The sequence below is a fragment of the Chiroxiphia lanceolata genome, chromosome 29 (genome assembly GCF_009829145.1).
Source record: "Chiroxiphia lanceolata isolate bChiLan1 chromosome 29, bChiLan1.pri, whole genome shotgun sequence".
Classification (NCBI taxonomy): Eukaryota; Metazoa; Chordata; class Aves; order Passeriformes; family Pipridae; genus Chiroxiphia; species Chiroxiphia lanceolata.
The window spans coordinates 840,689-855,201 of NC_045665.1; the positions used below are offsets into that span (position 1 = coordinate 840,689).

The 14,513-nt window shown below is 64.6% G+C and overlaps 3 protein-coding genes and 1 long non-coding RNA gene across 11 annotated transcripts; 2 read left to right on the forward strand and 2 right to left on the reverse strand.

The window, feature by feature from the left end:
- The first annotated feature begins 268 nt into the window (after nucleotides 1-268).
- On the forward strand, nucleotides 269-6,713 carry TMOD4 (tropomodulin 4). 2 transcript variants are annotated; one of them, XM_032712896.1, is made up of 10 exons: nucleotides 269-362; nucleotides 1,251-1,387; nucleotides 1,473-1,629; nucleotides 3,120-3,242; nucleotides 3,474-3,563; nucleotides 4,188-4,318; nucleotides 4,689-4,796; nucleotides 5,167-5,310; nucleotides 5,887-6,031; nucleotides 6,590-6,713. In XM_032712896.1, exons 2-10 carry the CDS (start codon nucleotides 1,265-1,267, stop codon nucleotides 6,610-6,612), a joined length of 1,044 nt encoding a protein of 347 aa, XP_032568787.1. In that variant the 5' UTR covers nucleotides 269-362; nucleotides 1,251-1,264; the 3' UTR covers nucleotides 6,613-6,713. The 2 variants fall into 2 exon arrangements, with proteins under 2 accessions (XP_032568787.1, XP_032568788.1); XM_032712897.1 differs by lacking the exon at nucleotides 269-362 and adding an exon at nucleotides 516-581.
- On the reverse strand, nucleotides 6,675-9,852 carry SCNM1 (sodium channel modifier 1). Of its 2 annotated transcripts, XM_032712898.1 has the most exons (8): nucleotides 9,730-9,852; nucleotides 9,243-9,313; nucleotides 9,039-9,127; nucleotides 8,491-8,579; nucleotides 8,322-8,416; nucleotides 7,663-7,799; nucleotides 7,467-7,569; nucleotides 6,675-6,990 (listed from the first exon to the last, which is right to left on the reverse strand). In XM_032712898.1, the coding sequence occupies exons 1-8, from the start codon at nucleotides 9,811-9,813 to the stop codon at nucleotides 6,891-6,893; spliced, it is 768 nt and encodes a 255-aa protein (XP_032568789.1). In that variant the 5' UTR covers nucleotides 9,814-9,852; the 3' UTR covers nucleotides 6,675-6,890. The 2 variants fall into 2 exon arrangements, with proteins under 2 accessions (XP_032568789.1, XP_032568791.1); XM_032712900.1 differs by lacking the exon at nucleotides 9,039-9,127 and having other exon boundaries at nucleotides 6,789-6,990.
- A 193-nt stretch (nucleotides 9,853-10,045) lies between these two features.
- Nucleotides 10,046-13,209, forward strand: LYSMD1 (LysM domain containing 1). 6 transcript variants are annotated; one of them, XM_032712902.1, is made up of 4 exons: nucleotides 10,046-10,172; nucleotides 10,899-11,155; nucleotides 12,235-12,418; nucleotides 12,542-12,802. In XM_032712902.1, the coding sequence occupies exons 1-3, from the start codon at nucleotides 10,077-10,079 to the stop codon at nucleotides 12,377-12,379; spliced, it is 498 nt and encodes a 165-aa protein (XP_032568793.1). In that variant the 5' UTR covers nucleotides 10,046-10,076; the 3' UTR covers nucleotides 12,380-12,418; nucleotides 12,542-12,802. The 6 variants fall into 6 exon arrangements, 4 of the variants coding, with proteins under 4 accessions (XP_032568793.1, XP_032568795.1, XP_032568794.1 ...); XM_032712904.1 differs by having other exon boundaries at nucleotides 12,655-12,802; XR_004361096.1 differs by lacking the exon at nucleotides 12,542-12,802 and adding an exon at nucleotides 12,814-13,209 and having other exon boundaries at nucleotides 10,047-10,172; nucleotides 12,235-12,445.
- Nucleotides 13,210-13,289: 80 nt separating this feature from the next.
- On the reverse strand, nucleotides 13,290-14,108 carry LOC116799645. Its single transcript, XR_004361097.1, has 2 exons — nucleotides 14,033-14,108; nucleotides 13,290-13,875 (listed from the first exon to the last, which is right to left on the reverse strand). It is a non-coding gene; the product is annotated as an uncharacterized LOC116799645 (long non-coding RNA).
- Between the last annotated feature and the right edge of the window lie 405 nt (nucleotides 14,109-14,513).

A 14,513-nucleotide genomic window follows, 5' to 3' on the forward strand; every position in this document is an offset into this window, starting at 1 on the left:
TGTGGGAACCCCTGTATTCCAGGAGACCCTACAATAAACACACCTTTCATTCCCAGCTGCTCCAAACGTGATCCGGGGAAGGAAAAACACCCCCGGGAATTGGGGGGGGGGGGGGGGGCCGGGAATCCCCCCCGAGGTTCCTCCCGTCCCGGCGCATCCCGGGCGGGTTTTGGGGTGCGCGGGGGCCCCCCCGGGGCCGGGGTGGGTCCCGTCCCCCCCCGGGGCTGGCCGGGCTCGATAAGTGCCGGGCTGTGGGATATGTGATCCAGCCCCTCCCCGGCGCAGAATAAATCGCTGATCTCATGCCCTGCGCGGCCGGAGCCCTTTGGCTCAGCCCCGGGACTCGCTCCAGGCAGGATCCGGTACCGGGGGGAGGCACCGCGGGGGGCGGGGGGCACGGAATTCCCACCGGGACGAGGGATTTGGGGGGATTGGGGCCGTCGGGAGCCGCGTTTTCCCGGGGGAGCTCCCGCCCTGCAGCCCCTCCCCGGGGGGGCTCGGGGCCACCTCGGGGATCTTTGGGGAGGCACCTTGGAGTGCCCCCGGTTCCCAAATCCCAAATCCCAGTTCTGGAGGGCATGGTATTCCCACCGGGATGTGGGATTTGGGAGGGCTGGGTCCGTTGGCAGTTGCGTTCCCAGGATCTCCCACCTGGTGGGATCACTCAGGGGGGGTCCTGACCCCCTCCCCGGCTCTGCCCCCCCTTCGGGGGGGTTTGGGGCGGCACTTTGGGGCCCCCCTCCCAACCCAAATCCCAAATCCCGCATCCCAAACGATACCAGTTCCTGGGGTCGCCTGCAGCAGATCTGGCAGCCCGGGGGGGGCTGGGCCCTCCCAGGTGTGTCCCCTCTGATTTTGAGGATGTGGGTGGGGGGACACACCCCTCAATTTGGGTCCTTTTTTGTGGGGGCACAACCCACGTGTTGGGGATTCACATCCTTGGCCTTTCCCTCTCCTGCTTCCCAGGGATATTGGGGGGGGGGGGGGCGGAGGGGGAATCCAGGTGGTGCTGGTTTGGGATGAGCCCCCCCAGGCAATGGTGGGGGGTCCCTTGGGGGATGGGACTCAATTTTCCCTGAGCAAAGCCCCCCAGACCCCCCACCCGGGACCCCCCAATCCGGCAGGGACCCAATTCCAGGAGGGTGGTGGCACAAACGAGGGTCACCGTGACCGTCACACAAGGGGAGGGGGTGTCCCCACGGCACAGGGGGGTCCCTCCAACCCCTAAATCCCCCATTGCCCCCCCCCAGGACCCCCTCCAGCCATGACATCGTACCGGGAGGAGCTGGAGAAGTACCGGGACATCGATGAGGACAAAATCCTGCAGGAATTGTCCCCTGAGGAACTGGCCCAGCTGGACATGGAGCTGATGGAGATGGACCCCGAGGTGGGCTCGGGGACAGCTCGGGGGCAGCCTTGGGGACACCAGGGACCCCCGTGGGTGACCCAGTGGGTTGTCCCCCCCCCTCCAGAACGTGATGCTGCCGGCGGGGCTCCGGCAGCGGGACCAGACCCAGAAGAGCCCCACGGGCCCCCTGGATCGGGAAGCGCTGCTGCAGCACCTGGAAAAGCAGGCGCTGGAAGCCGAGGAGCGCCAGGACCTGGTGCCCTTCACCGGCGAGAAGAAAGGTGGGGGGACCCCCGGGGGACACGGGGGACGGGGGGGGACACAGGGGGGACATGGGGGGGGACACAGGGGGGACATGGCGGCAGGGACAGGGGGGGTCGGGTATATTTAGCTCGGCCTGGCCGGCGGGGTCGGGTGTCCCGGGCGAGCTGGGCCCCCGCCAGCCCCGGGCAATGTCACCCCCCTGTGCCAGCCCCGGGCACGGCCCCCCCCGGCAATGTCACCCTCCCCAGATGGTCACCCCCTGAAATGTCACTTCCTGGCAATGGCACTCCATGAGGTGGTCACCTGCAGCAATGCCACCCCCTGGCAGTGTCACCCCCTGAAATGTCACTCCCTGGCAATGACACCCCACAAGGTGGTCACCCGCAGCGATGTGCTCCCCCCAGCACAGCCCCCCATGGCGATGTCCCCCTCCCAGTGCCACCCCCAGAGAGGCCACCCCGGCAATGCCACCCTGTGGCAACGCCACCTGTAGCATCCAGGACATCCCCTCTAATGTCACCCCCCATGTGGCCACCCCCTTCCATGTGCCTCCCAGTAAGGCCACCCTGGTGGTGCCACCCCTGGCAGTGTCACCCCTGGCGGTGCCACCCCTGGCACTGTCACCCCCGGCACTGTCACCCCTGGCACAGTCCCCCCACCTTGGGCCAGGTCCCCTCCCAGTGGTGGCCACGTCCCCGTGAGCCCCATCAGCCACATCCCCCGGGCCACCACATTGGTGTCCCTGGCCAGTGTGACCCTGTCCCTGTGCCACCATTCCCGCTGTGACCCTGTCCCTGTGCCACCGTGCTTGGTGTCCCCGTGTCCCAGTGCTGCCATTCCCAGTGTCCCTGCCCAGCGTTCCCATGTCCCTCCACCATTCCCAGCACCCCTGCCCAGTGTGACCCTGTCCCCATGCCACCATTCCCGGTGTCCCTCCTGGTGTCACAATGTCTCTGTGTCCCTGTGCCACCATTCCCAGTGTGACCCTGTCCCTGTGCCACCATTCCCGGTGTCCCCATGTCCCCCTTCCTGGTGTGACACGTCCCCGTGCCCAGGGAAGCCATTTGTCCCCCCATTCCCAGTGTCCCCGTGTCCCCATTCCCAGTGTCCCCGTGTCCCCATTCCCGGTGTCCCCGTGCCCAGGGAAGCCATTTGTCCCCCCATTCCCAGTGTCCCCGTGTCTCCATTCCCGATGTCCCCGTATCCCCATTCCCGCTGTCCCCGTGTCCCCATTCCCGCTGTCCCCATGTCCCCATTCCCAGTGTCCCTGCGTCCCCATTCCCAGTGTCCCCATGTCCCCATTCCTGCTGTCCCCATGTCCCCATTCCCGCTGTCCCCATGTCCCCATTCCCAGTGTCCCTGCGTCCCCATTCCCAGTGTCCCCATGTCCCCATTCCCGCTGTCCCCATGTCCCCATTCCCGCTGTCCCCATGTCCCCATTCCCGGTGTCCCCGTGTCCCCATTCCCGGTGTCCCCGTGTCCCCATTCCCGGTGTCCCCGTGCCCAGGGAAGCCGTTCGTGCCCAAGAACCCGACGCGGGAGATCCCGCGGGAGGAGCAGATCACGCTGGAGCCGGAGCTGGAGGAGGCCTTGGCCAACGCCACCGAGGCCGAGATGTGCGACATCGCCGGTGGGTCCGGGGGGCTGGACAGGGATGGGCTTTGGATGGGGGTGTCCCCTCAGCCATCCTGGGCATGTCCTGAGGGGACGGGGTGTCCTGATCACCCCCTGACCCCCCCTGTCCCCCCTCAGCCATCCTGGGCATTGCCCAAGAGGACAGGGGTGTCCTGAGGGGACAGGGGTGTCCTGAGGGGACAGGGGTGTCCTGGTCACCCCCCTGACCCCCCGTGTCCCCCCTCAGCCATCCTGGGCATGTACACCCTGATGAGCAACAAGCAGTACTACGATGCCATCTGCAGCGGGAACATCTCCAACACCGAGGGCATCAACAGTGAGTGACACGGGGACATGGGACACGCCCTGGGACAGGGGACACACCCCCGAGACAGGGACACACCCCCGGGGCAGGGGACACACCCACCTGGACAAGGGACATGGGAACAGAGGACAGGGGACACGGGAACACAGGACAGGGGACACACCCCCGGGGCAGGGGACACACCCACCAGGACAGGGGACATGGGAACACAGGACAGGGGACACGGGGAGGAGCCCCCAGGACATGGAAAATTGGGTCCCCGGGGATGCCTGGGCAGGATTTGGGGCCCAAACCCCCTCTGGGATTCCTGTGACCCCCCCCACGTGTGTCCCCGTCCCATGTGTGTCACACGTGTCCCCACATGTCCCTGTCCTCTTTCACGTGTCCCCCACACGTGACCCCATCCATGTGTGTTCCATGTGTCCCTGTGTGTGTCACACGTGTTCTTGTCCCATCTCACATGTCCCCATCCCTGTGTGTCCCTGTCCTGTCACACGTGCCCCTGTCCCCTGGATCCCCACGTGTGTTCCCATCCCCATGTGTGTCACACGTCCCCATACCTGTCCCCCTGTGTGTCCCCACTGCTGTCCCTGTGTCCCCCCGTGTCCCCACCCCTGTCCCTGTCCCGTGTCCCAGGTGTGGTCAAACCTGACTCGTACAAGCCGGTGCCGGACGAGCCCCCGAACCCCACAAACGTGGAGGAGACGCTGCAGCGGATCCGGGACAACGACCCGGCCCTGGAGGACGTCAACCTCAACAACATCAAGGTCAGGGACCCACAGTGTCCCCAGCGTGTCCCCAGGGTGACAGGTCCCACCCCGGGGTGTCCCCACGGGGGTTATCCCCTGTCCTGGTGTGTCCCCGAGGTGTTTGTCCCAGTCCCTGAGTGCCTCCAGGGCACCCCCGGGGGGCTCCTCCTCATCTGGGGACACCCCTGTCCCTTTGGTGACATCCCACACCCCCTGGGTGACACTGCCACCCCCCCAGGTGACACCCAGCACCCTCTCGGGGACGTCCCTTGGAGCCTCCTCCACCCCCTTGGTGTCACCTCCACCCCCCTGGGGACACCCTGGTGGCCCCCTGTCCCGCTGGGGGTGTCCCCCCGCCCCGGGTGACCCCCGTGTGTCCCCTCCCCAGGACATTCCCATCCCCACGCTCAAGGCCATCTGCGAGGCCATGAAAACCAACACCCACGTCAAGAGGCTCAGCCTGGTGGCCACCAGGAGCAACGACCCCGTGGCCCACGTGAGTGTCCCCAGATGTCCCCTCACGGGCTGGGGACAGTCCCTCCCTCACCCCCCATGTCCCCAGATGTCCCCACATGGGCTGGGGACAGTCCCGGCCCCACGTTCCACCCCCAAGCACCTGCAAATCCAGGGGTTGGAATCCTGTGTTCCCAGAAGTCCCTGGACATGTTGGGGACGGTCCCAGCCCCGTGTCCCCAAAGGTGCCAGGACACGCTGGGGACATTCCCTGCCCCGCCACCACCAAACCCGGCTGTTGCTGCCTCTCCCACCGTCCCCTGCAGCCGGGACACGGCCGGGGATGTCCCCACCCCAAGGTGCCCCCAAGGTGACACTGAGGTGCCCCTGAGGTGACCCCGAGGTCCCCGCAGGCGGTGGCCGAGATGCTGATGGAGAACAAGACCCTGCAGAGCCTCAACCTCGAGTCCAACTTCATCACGAGCGCGGGGATGAGGAGCATCATCCAGGCCGTGCCCCACAGCCCCGCCCTGGCCGAGCTCCGTGTGGACAACCAGGTGGGCACGGGGGACACCCCCTGCAAGGTCACCCCCGGCAATGTCACCCCCAGCAGTGTCACCCCCTGCAATGTCATCCCCAGCAGTGTCACCCTCTGCACAGCCACCCCTGGCAGTGTCACCCCCTGCCCGGGCACCCCTGGCAGTGTCACCCCCTGAAATGTGGAGATGGAGATGGGGGACAGGGGGACACATGGGACACAGGGGAGGTGACAGGAGTGTCCCCGGGGGACAGGGGAGGTGACAGGTGTGTCCCTGATGTCCCCATGCTGCAGTGCCAGCGCCTGGGGGACACAGTAGAGATGGAGATGGGGGACAAGAGGAGGTGACAGGGGGACAAGGGAGGGACAGGTGGATGGGGAGGTGACAGGGGTGTCCCTGCTGTCCCCCCTATGCTGCAGTGCCAGTACCTGGGGGACATGGTGGAGATGGGGGACAGGGGAGGGACAAGGGGACAGGGGAGGTGACAGGGGGATAAGGGGAGGGACAGGGGACAGGGGAGGTGACAGGGGGACAGGGGAGGTGACAGGGGCACAGGGGAGGTGACAGGGCTGTCCCCGCTGTCCCCTCCCTCAGTGCCAGCGCCTGGGGGACACGGCGGAGATGGAGATGGCGGCGATGCTGGAGCGCTGCCCCTCCGTGCTGCGCTTCGGGTACCACTTCACCCAGCAGGGCCCCCGCGCCCGCGCCGCCAGCGCCATCACCAGGAACAACGAGCTCCGTGAGCGGGAAAACCGGGAATGCCGCGGGAAAACCGGGAATGGGGGCGGGGCGAGGGGCGGAGAGAGAGATCGGACCCCACCCACCCCTTAAATCCCGGGAATTGAGGAGGGGGAGTCACAGGGACTGGGAGGGAGGTCTGAGACGACCTCCAGGAGTGTCCCCCGAGTCCTGTCTGGGCAGGAATTTGAGGGGGAAATCCCGGGAATTGGGGGGGGGGAATCCCAGGAATTGGGGGGCGAAGGGAATCCCAGGAATTGGTGGAGAATCCCAGAGATTGGAGGGGAGAGGGAATCCCAGGAACTGGTGGAGAGTCCCAGGGACTGGGGGGGAAAGGGAATCCCAGGAATTGGTGGAGAGTCCCAGGGACTGGGGGGGAGAGGGAATCCCAGGAATTGGTGGAGAGTCCCAGGAATTGGGGGGAAGGGGGACCCAGGCCCGAACCCCTCATTACAAAGAGCTTCAGGAGCGCCCCTGAGTCCCCTCCAGGCAGGAATTGGGGAGGAGGAATCCCAGGAATTCCCAGACCTGACCCCCCCACACTTTTCTCTCCCCCCAGGCCGGAAGCAGAAGAAAACCTAAACCAACCCTTCAGGAACGAGAGACCTCTGGGAATGTTGGAAATAAAGCTGGAAAGACACGGATTTGAGACCCCCTTTGGGGCAGGATTGTGCCACATGGGATTTTCAGGATCGGGGGTGTTTGTATCCAGGGAATTGGGCACGGGGAGTGACACCCCAAAAAGGCACCAGGTTGAGCAGGAAAACACCGGGATCCCCCAGATCCCCCTTTTCCCAGCGGCTCCCACAGCTCCAGGTGTCCAGGCCTGGATTCCCGGGGGGATTTGGGAACAGGGAGGGTCACGTCGGTGGCAGCTCCGGGGGCTCCTCCTCGTCCGAGTCGAACTCGGCATTCCCGTCCTTGACCCACTTCCCGCAGGGATCCTGGATCCACCCGGAGCTGGGGACAGATGGACCAGTCAGGGGGGCTCGGCTGGGCCTGGGGGGGCTTGGCTGGGGGCATTTGGGCTCAGTTTTGGGGCATTTGGGGCTCAGTTTGGGCTCATTTTGGGGCTCTATTTGGGGATCAGTTTAGGCTCAGTTTAGGCTCGGTTTGGGGCTCAGTTTAGGCTCAGTTTGGGGCTCAGTTTAGGCTCAGTTTGGGCTCAGTTTGGGGCTCAGTTTAGGCTCAGTTTGGGCTCATTTTGGGGCTCATTTTGGGGCTCATTTTGGGGCTCATTTTGAGGCTCAGTTTAGGCTCAGTTTGGGGCTCAGTTTGGGCTCATTTTGGGGCTCATTTTGGGGCTCAGTTTAGGCTCAGTTTAGGCTCAGTCTGGGCTCCCTTTGGGCTCATTCAGGACTCAATTTGGGCTCTTTTTGGGGTCAGTTTGGGGCTCACTTTAGGCTCACTCTGGGCTCGGTTTGGGCCCAGCTCACCTGCGCAGGTGCAGGTGGTGCTGCAGGACCCGGCGCCGCTCCGGGCTCAGCTCGTCCCACACTGAGCAGGATTTTCCTTTCCGGGTCGGAGCCTTCGGAACATCTGGAGAGGGAACAAGGTGGGTGTGGGACCCTCTGGAATGGGATGATCCGGGACGATCCCGATCCTGCCCCGGAGGTGCCCCCCGGCTCCCACCTGTCCTCCCGCTGCCGTGTTCCAGCAGCAGGGCTGGGGATCCTCGGGATTCTCCCGCATCCTGGGATTCTCCCACATTCCGGAGCGGCTCCGGCACCGTCCGGGTGGTGCCAACCCGGGAGCTGCTTCCCTGGGCCCTGGGATGGGACAGGGAATGAGGGCTGAGTCCCACAGACACCTGATGGCAGCGAGGACAGGGCAATCCCAGAGCTTCCCTCCATCCTCCTCACCCAAGGAATCCCTTTCCCAGCAATCCCAGAGCTCTCCCTCACCCTCCCAGTCCCTTTCCTGGGAATCCCAGAGCTTTCCCTCACCCTCCCAGTCCCTTTCCTGGGAATCCCAGAGCTTTCCCTCACCCTCCCAGTCCCCTTCCTGGGAATCCCAGAGCTTTCCCTCACCCTCCCAGTCCCTTTCCTGGGAATCCCAGAGCTTTCCCTCACCCTCCCAGTCCCTTTCCTGGGAATCCCAGAGCTTTCCCTCACCCTCCCAGTCCCTTTCCTGGGAATCCCAGAGCTTTCCCTCACCCTCCCAGTCCCCTTCCTGGGAATTCCAGAGCTTTCCCTCATCCCACTAGTCCCCTCCTGGGAATCCCAGAGCTCCCCCCTCACCCTCCCAGCCCCTCTCCCGGCATTCCCAGCACCATTCCCGGTGTTCCCGACCCTTTCCTGCGGCAGCAGCTGCTGTAGGGGGCGGATTTCAGGAGGGCGCTCCGGGCGATCCGTCGTGTCCGTGCCAGGAGCGGGGCCTGGGATCCCTGGGAATGGGAGGGATGTGGATCAGGGGGTGCCACGGGGGTGCCATGGGTGGGGCAGGTGAGGCCACACCCACCTGCACACCTGGAGCCTCTCCTGGAGCCTCTGGAGCCTCTGGAGCTGGAGCCGGGAGGGAGCGATTCCGGCCGTAGGAACGTTGGAGACCTGGAAAACAGGGATGGGATGAGGGGAGAGGGACACAGGGACAGGGAGTGGGATACAGGGACAGGGAATCAGACAGGGAAAGGGATGTGGGGACAAGGAAAGGGACACAGGGACAGAGAATGGGACAAGGAAAGGGACACAGGGACAGGGAAAGGGACACAGGGACAGGGAATGGGACAAGAAAAGGGACACAGGGACAGGGAATGGGACAGGGAAAGGGACACAGGGACAGGGAATGATACAGGGAAAGGGACACAGGGACAGGGAATGGGACAGGGATAGGGAACGGGACAGGGAAAGGGGCACAGGGACAGGGACACAGAGACAGGGAATGGGACACAGGGACAGGGAATGGGACAGGGAAAGGGACACGGTAGGGAACTCAGGGAGAGGGAAGGGACATGGGGACAGAGAAGGGGCCAGGGAAGGGGCCCCAGTGCCACCCCCAGCCCCACTCACTGTGCAGGTGCCTCCTGCCCGCCCTGTGCACGGCCAGGGCCTCCAGAGTGTCACACACGGGCCGGTGGGGACACACGGAACAGGCGAACCTGGCAGTGGGGACACGCGGGGACACCGTGGGGACACTGCCAGGACCGTACACCCTCCCCCCCCACGGTAGGGGTCCCCTCGAGGTCCCCCCAGCCCAAGGTGGGGGTCCCTCACCTCCCGCTCCGCAGCAGCACCGCCTCGTCCTCGGGGATGGAATTTGCCAACAGGTCGGAGACCCGGCGTTTCTGGGGGTACAGGGGGCGTCAACTGAGGGGCCACACCCCCACCCCACCCCGGCCTAAATCTGTGCCAAAATGTGCCCTCATCCCTGTCCCCCCCGAGCACAGGGACCCTCAGAGCCTTGGGGACCCCCCTGTGAGGAAGGGGGGGGGGGGGGATTTAGGGGCAGGGAAGCCCAAGGGAAGGGCAGGGAGATTCAGGGAAGGTCTTAGGGGTCGCCGGGGCGGGTTCAGGGGAGGGCTGAGGGGACCCGGGAGGGTTCGGGAAGGGTTAGGGGGTGTTCCAAGGGAGAGCTGAGAGGTCCCGGGGGGGCTCAGGCCGCAATACGGGGGCAAGCCCGGAGGTTGTGCGGGGCGGCCGGGTCTGGCCCCGGGCGCTCTGGGGGGCCCTGAGGGCGTCCGGGGGGGGGTCCCAGCCTCACCTGCAACGCCCCGAGCGGCCCCGGATCGTCCCCATCGCGCTTGAAGGACATGGCGGCTCCGCGGTCACCATGGCAACCTCGCATCACTTCCGAGTTCCTTCCTCCCAGGCGGCTGTGCGCGAGGGGCAGCGACCAATCAGAGAGCGCGCCGGGCACCCCCCGCAGCATGATGGGAGTTGTAGTTCTTCCGCAGCTCACAGTGCATGGGGTAAAGGCGGAGGGTGCCCGTTCAGAACTACAAACCCGGCAGGCCCCGCGGCGGCGCGGCGGGGCCCGGGGCTGAGGGAGCGGCCGGGCCGGGCCGCGACCCCCCCGAGGGACCCGCGGGCCGGGACCCCCCCCAGGCCATGGCGGGGAGCGGCGGGGCCGGGGCGGCCCCTCGGGAGCACCGCCTGCAGCCCGGGGACACCCTGCAGGGGCTGGCGCTGCGCTACGGGGTCACGGTGAGCGGGGCGGGGGGACACGGGGGACGCGGGGAGCGGCGGGGAGGGACCGCTCGGGGTGTCCACGGGGGCCAGCCCGGGGCCGGTTCCCTTCTGTCCCTCACTCATCCCTGTCCTGGCCCCCGTCCCTGCTCCATCCTCATCCCATCCCTGTCCTTGTTCCTGTGCCCATCCATGTCCTTTTCCCATCCCTGTCCCTGTGCCCATCCCCGTCCTGGTCCCCATCCCTGTCTCATCCTGTCCCTGTCCTGCCCCTTATCCAATTCCGGTCCCCATCCCGGTCCTGACTCCCGTCCCTGTCCCCATCCCATCCACATCTCCGTCCTCATCCCATTCCTGTCTTTGTCCCTGTCCTGACCTTTATCTTGTCCCTACCCCATCCCTGTCCCTATCCTGGTCCCAATCCCACCCCATCCCATCCCTGTCCTTATCCTGGTCCCAATCCCACCCCATCCCATCCCTGTCCCTCTCCTGGTCCCAATCCCACCCCATCCCATCCCTGTCCCTCTCCTGGTCCCAATCCCATCCCATCCCTGTCCCTCTCCTGGTCCCAATCCCACCCCACCCCTGTCTCTCTCCTGGTCCCAATCCCACCCCACCCCTGTCCCTCTCCTGGTCCCAATCCCACCCCATCCCATCCCTGTCCTTATCCTGGTCCCTATCCCACCCCACCCCTGTCCCTCTCCTGGTCCCAATCCCATCCCATCCCATCCCTCTCCTGGCCAGATGGAGCAGATCCAACGTGCCAACCGCCTCTACACCTCGGACACCATTTTCCTGAAGCCCACCCTGCTCATCCCGGCGGGATCCCAGTCCCAGCCCCTCCAGGGGGACGAGCCCCAGGACATCATTCCCAACCCCCCGGAGCCCCCGGTCCCGTCCCGGCACGACCTCTCGGCCATGGAATTCCTGCGGCACCTGGACACCGAGATCGGCCGCTCCAAGGCGGCCGCGGCGCAGCAGATCCGGCACCGACACTCCGGGTGGGCCCTGTCCCAAATCTGGGATGGGGTGGGGTGGGATGGAACATGGGTGGGATGGGATGGGGACTGGAGTAAGGACAGGGATGGGGTGGGATGGGGTGGGATGGGGTGGGATGGAGCATGGATGGGATGGGATGGGGACTGGAGTAAGGACAGGGATGGGGTGGGATGGGATGGAGCATGGATGGGATGGGATGGGGACTGGAGTAAGGACAGGGATGGGGTGGGATGGGGTGGGATGGAGCATGGATGGGATGGGATGGGGACTGGAGTAAGGACAGGGATGGGGTGGGATGGGATGGAGCATGGATGGGATGGGATGGGGACTGGAGTAAGGACAGGGATGGGGTGGGATGGGGTGGGATGGGGTGGGATGGAGCATGGATGGGATGGGATGGGGACTGGAGTAAGGACAGGGATGGGGTGGGGTGGGATGGGATGGGGTGGGATGGAGCATGGATGGGATAGGATGGGGACTGGAGTAATGACGGGGATGGGATGGGATGGGATTTAGCACGGATGAGATGGGATGGGGACCAGAATGGGATGGGGGACTGGAATAAGGACAGGGATGGGATGAGGACCAGGATGGGGACCAGAATGGGATGGAGGACCAGGATAGGGACAGAGATGGGATGGGATGGGATGGGACAGGGATGATGACAGAACAAGGCAGGGATGGGGTGAGGACAGAGATTAGGACAGGATGGGCACCAGGATGGGATGGGGACCAGGATAAGGACAGGATGGGATGAGGAGAGAGACAAGGATGGGATGGGGACCAGGACAGGACAGGATAAGGATGGGAACAAGAACTGGGAGGGGATCAGGGTGGGGACAGGGACAAAGACAGGGATGGGATGGGATGGGATGGGATGGGATGGGATGGGATGGGATGGGATGGGACAATGATGGGAAACCAGGATAGAGACAGGACAGGACAGGGATGGGGGCCAGGATGGGATGGGGACAGGATAAGGGTGGGGCAGGGACAAGGCCAGGGATGAGATGAGGATGGAGATGTGGATGGGATGGGGACAGGGATGGGGGTCCGGGGTGACACCACTGTGTCCCCACAGCCCTGGTGATTCCAGAGCATCCCAGAGGATTCCAGAGGGTCCCTCATCCCCCCGGGAAGGGCCCCGGCTGGGCCCACGACCCCTCACCAGGACCCCCCGGGCGGCCGCGCTCCGGGACACAGAGGACGAGATCTTCACCTTGTGACCCTGGGAATGCTGGGAATGGGACAGATCTGCACCTGGTGACACTGGGAATGGGACAGCAGGGACAGCAGGGACACCGGGAGGTGGCACCAGCGACATCACGGAGGTGGCACCAGGAAAACCTGGGATGTGGCACCAGGAAAACCTGGGATGTGGCACCAGGGACACCGGGAATGGGACATCAGGGACACCAGGATGTGGCACCAGGAAAACCTGGGATGTGGCACCAGGGACACTGGGAACAGGACATCAGGGACACCAGGATGTGGCACCAGGGACACCGGGAACGGGACATCAGGGACACCAGGATGTGACACTGAGGATACCTGGGATGGGACATCCAGGACACCACTGGGGACATCAGGGACACTGTGGATATGGCACCAGGGACACTGGGAACGGGACATCAGGGACACCAGGATGTGGCACTGACACCTGGGATGGGACACTGGGGACACCTGGGGTGTCCCATTCCTGCCAGGAGAGGCTGGAATTGGTCCTTGAGGGGAATCCAGATGTCCTGGGACAGCACGGACAGAGAACTGGGAACACTTCCCATCCCATTCCCACATCCCTCCCACCAGCTCCAGGAGCTCCAGGATCCCCTCTTCCCAAATCCCAGCGCCGGGAGAGGCTGGAATTGGGCACTTTCCAAGTCCTCGAGGAGAATCCAAAGGTTCTGGGACGGCAGGAGCCGGGTGGACACTTCCCACCCCATTCCCACACCCCTCCCACCAGCTCCAGGATCCCCTTTTCCCCAAATCCCAGGGGGGGGGGCAGGAATTTGGGCCCCACTTTGGCCTTTTCTTGGAAAATAAATTAATAAATTAATAAATTAACAAACACCCCCCCCCCCCAAAAGGAAAACCCAACCCCTTTCCCGAGGAAAAAAAGAAGGAAAACAAACGGGATTTTCCACCTTCCAACAACACCCGCTGGGTCTCGGCTCTATTATATATAATATATATATCAGACACCCCCGGGGGGGTTATTATGGGATGGGGGGGGGTTGGAACACCCATCTGACCCCCCCCAACCCCCCCCAAGTCCCCCTCGGGGTCCCCGATTGTCACCGTGTCGGGATAAACCCGGGATTTTGGCGGGCTGGGGGGGGCCTGGGGGGGCTCCCAGGGGGTCCTGGGGGGGTTTTGGGGGCTCCTGGGGAGGGGTATTTACAGGGGAGGGGTCGTACATACATATTTATAGCTGGGGGGGGGGCTGCAGTTTTGGGGGGGGAACGGAACAAAGTGCATTTTATACAGATCGGATCCAGCCCTGGGGGGGCTCAGGGGGGGCTGCCATGCGAGGGGGGGGGGGTCCCACGGGCAGCCCTTGCCAAGGGGGGGCCCCTCCTTCCAGCCAAAAATCCTGGGAGAAACCAAAAACCCACCCCCGGGATGGCAGGGGGGGGGAAAGGGGGAAAACTCCCCCCCCCAAACCCCCCCTCAGCCCGTGGTTAAAGGTGGGAGGGGTCCTCGGCCAGGGGGGCTCTGGAGCCTGGAAAAGAGGGAGAAGGGGGTCAGTGGGGGGAGGAAAAGGGGGAAAAGGGGGGGAAATGGGGGAATGGGAGGGGGAAAAGGGGGTCAGTGGGATGGGGAAGAATGTGGGGGGCAAAGGGGGGTCAGTGGGATGGGGAGGAATAGGGGGGCACCACCTGGGTAAAGGTGGGAGGGGTCCTCAGCCAGGGGGGCTCTGGAGCCTGGAAAAGAGGGAGAAGGGGGTCAGTGGGGAGAGAAAAAGGGGGGAAAAGGGGGTCAGTGGGATGGGGAGGAACAGGGGGGCACCCCCTGGGTAAAGGTGGGAGGGGGCCTTGGGGCAGGGGGGATTTGGAGCCTGGAAAAGGGGGAATGGGGGGGGGAAATGAGGGGAAATGGGGGGAAAATGGGGGGAAAGGAGTGAAAATGGGGGGAAAGGAGGGAAATGGGGCGAAAGGGAGGGGAAAAATGGGGGGAAAAGGGGAGAAAATGGGGGGAAAGGGGGGAAAAGGGGGGAAATGGGGGAAAGGGAGGAGAAAAATGGGGGGAAGGGGGGGAAATGGGGGAAAGGGAGGGGGGAAAAGGAGGGAAATGGGAGGAAAAGGGGGAAAATGGGGGAAAGGGAGGAGGAAAAGGGGGGAAAGGGGGTGAGGGAGATGC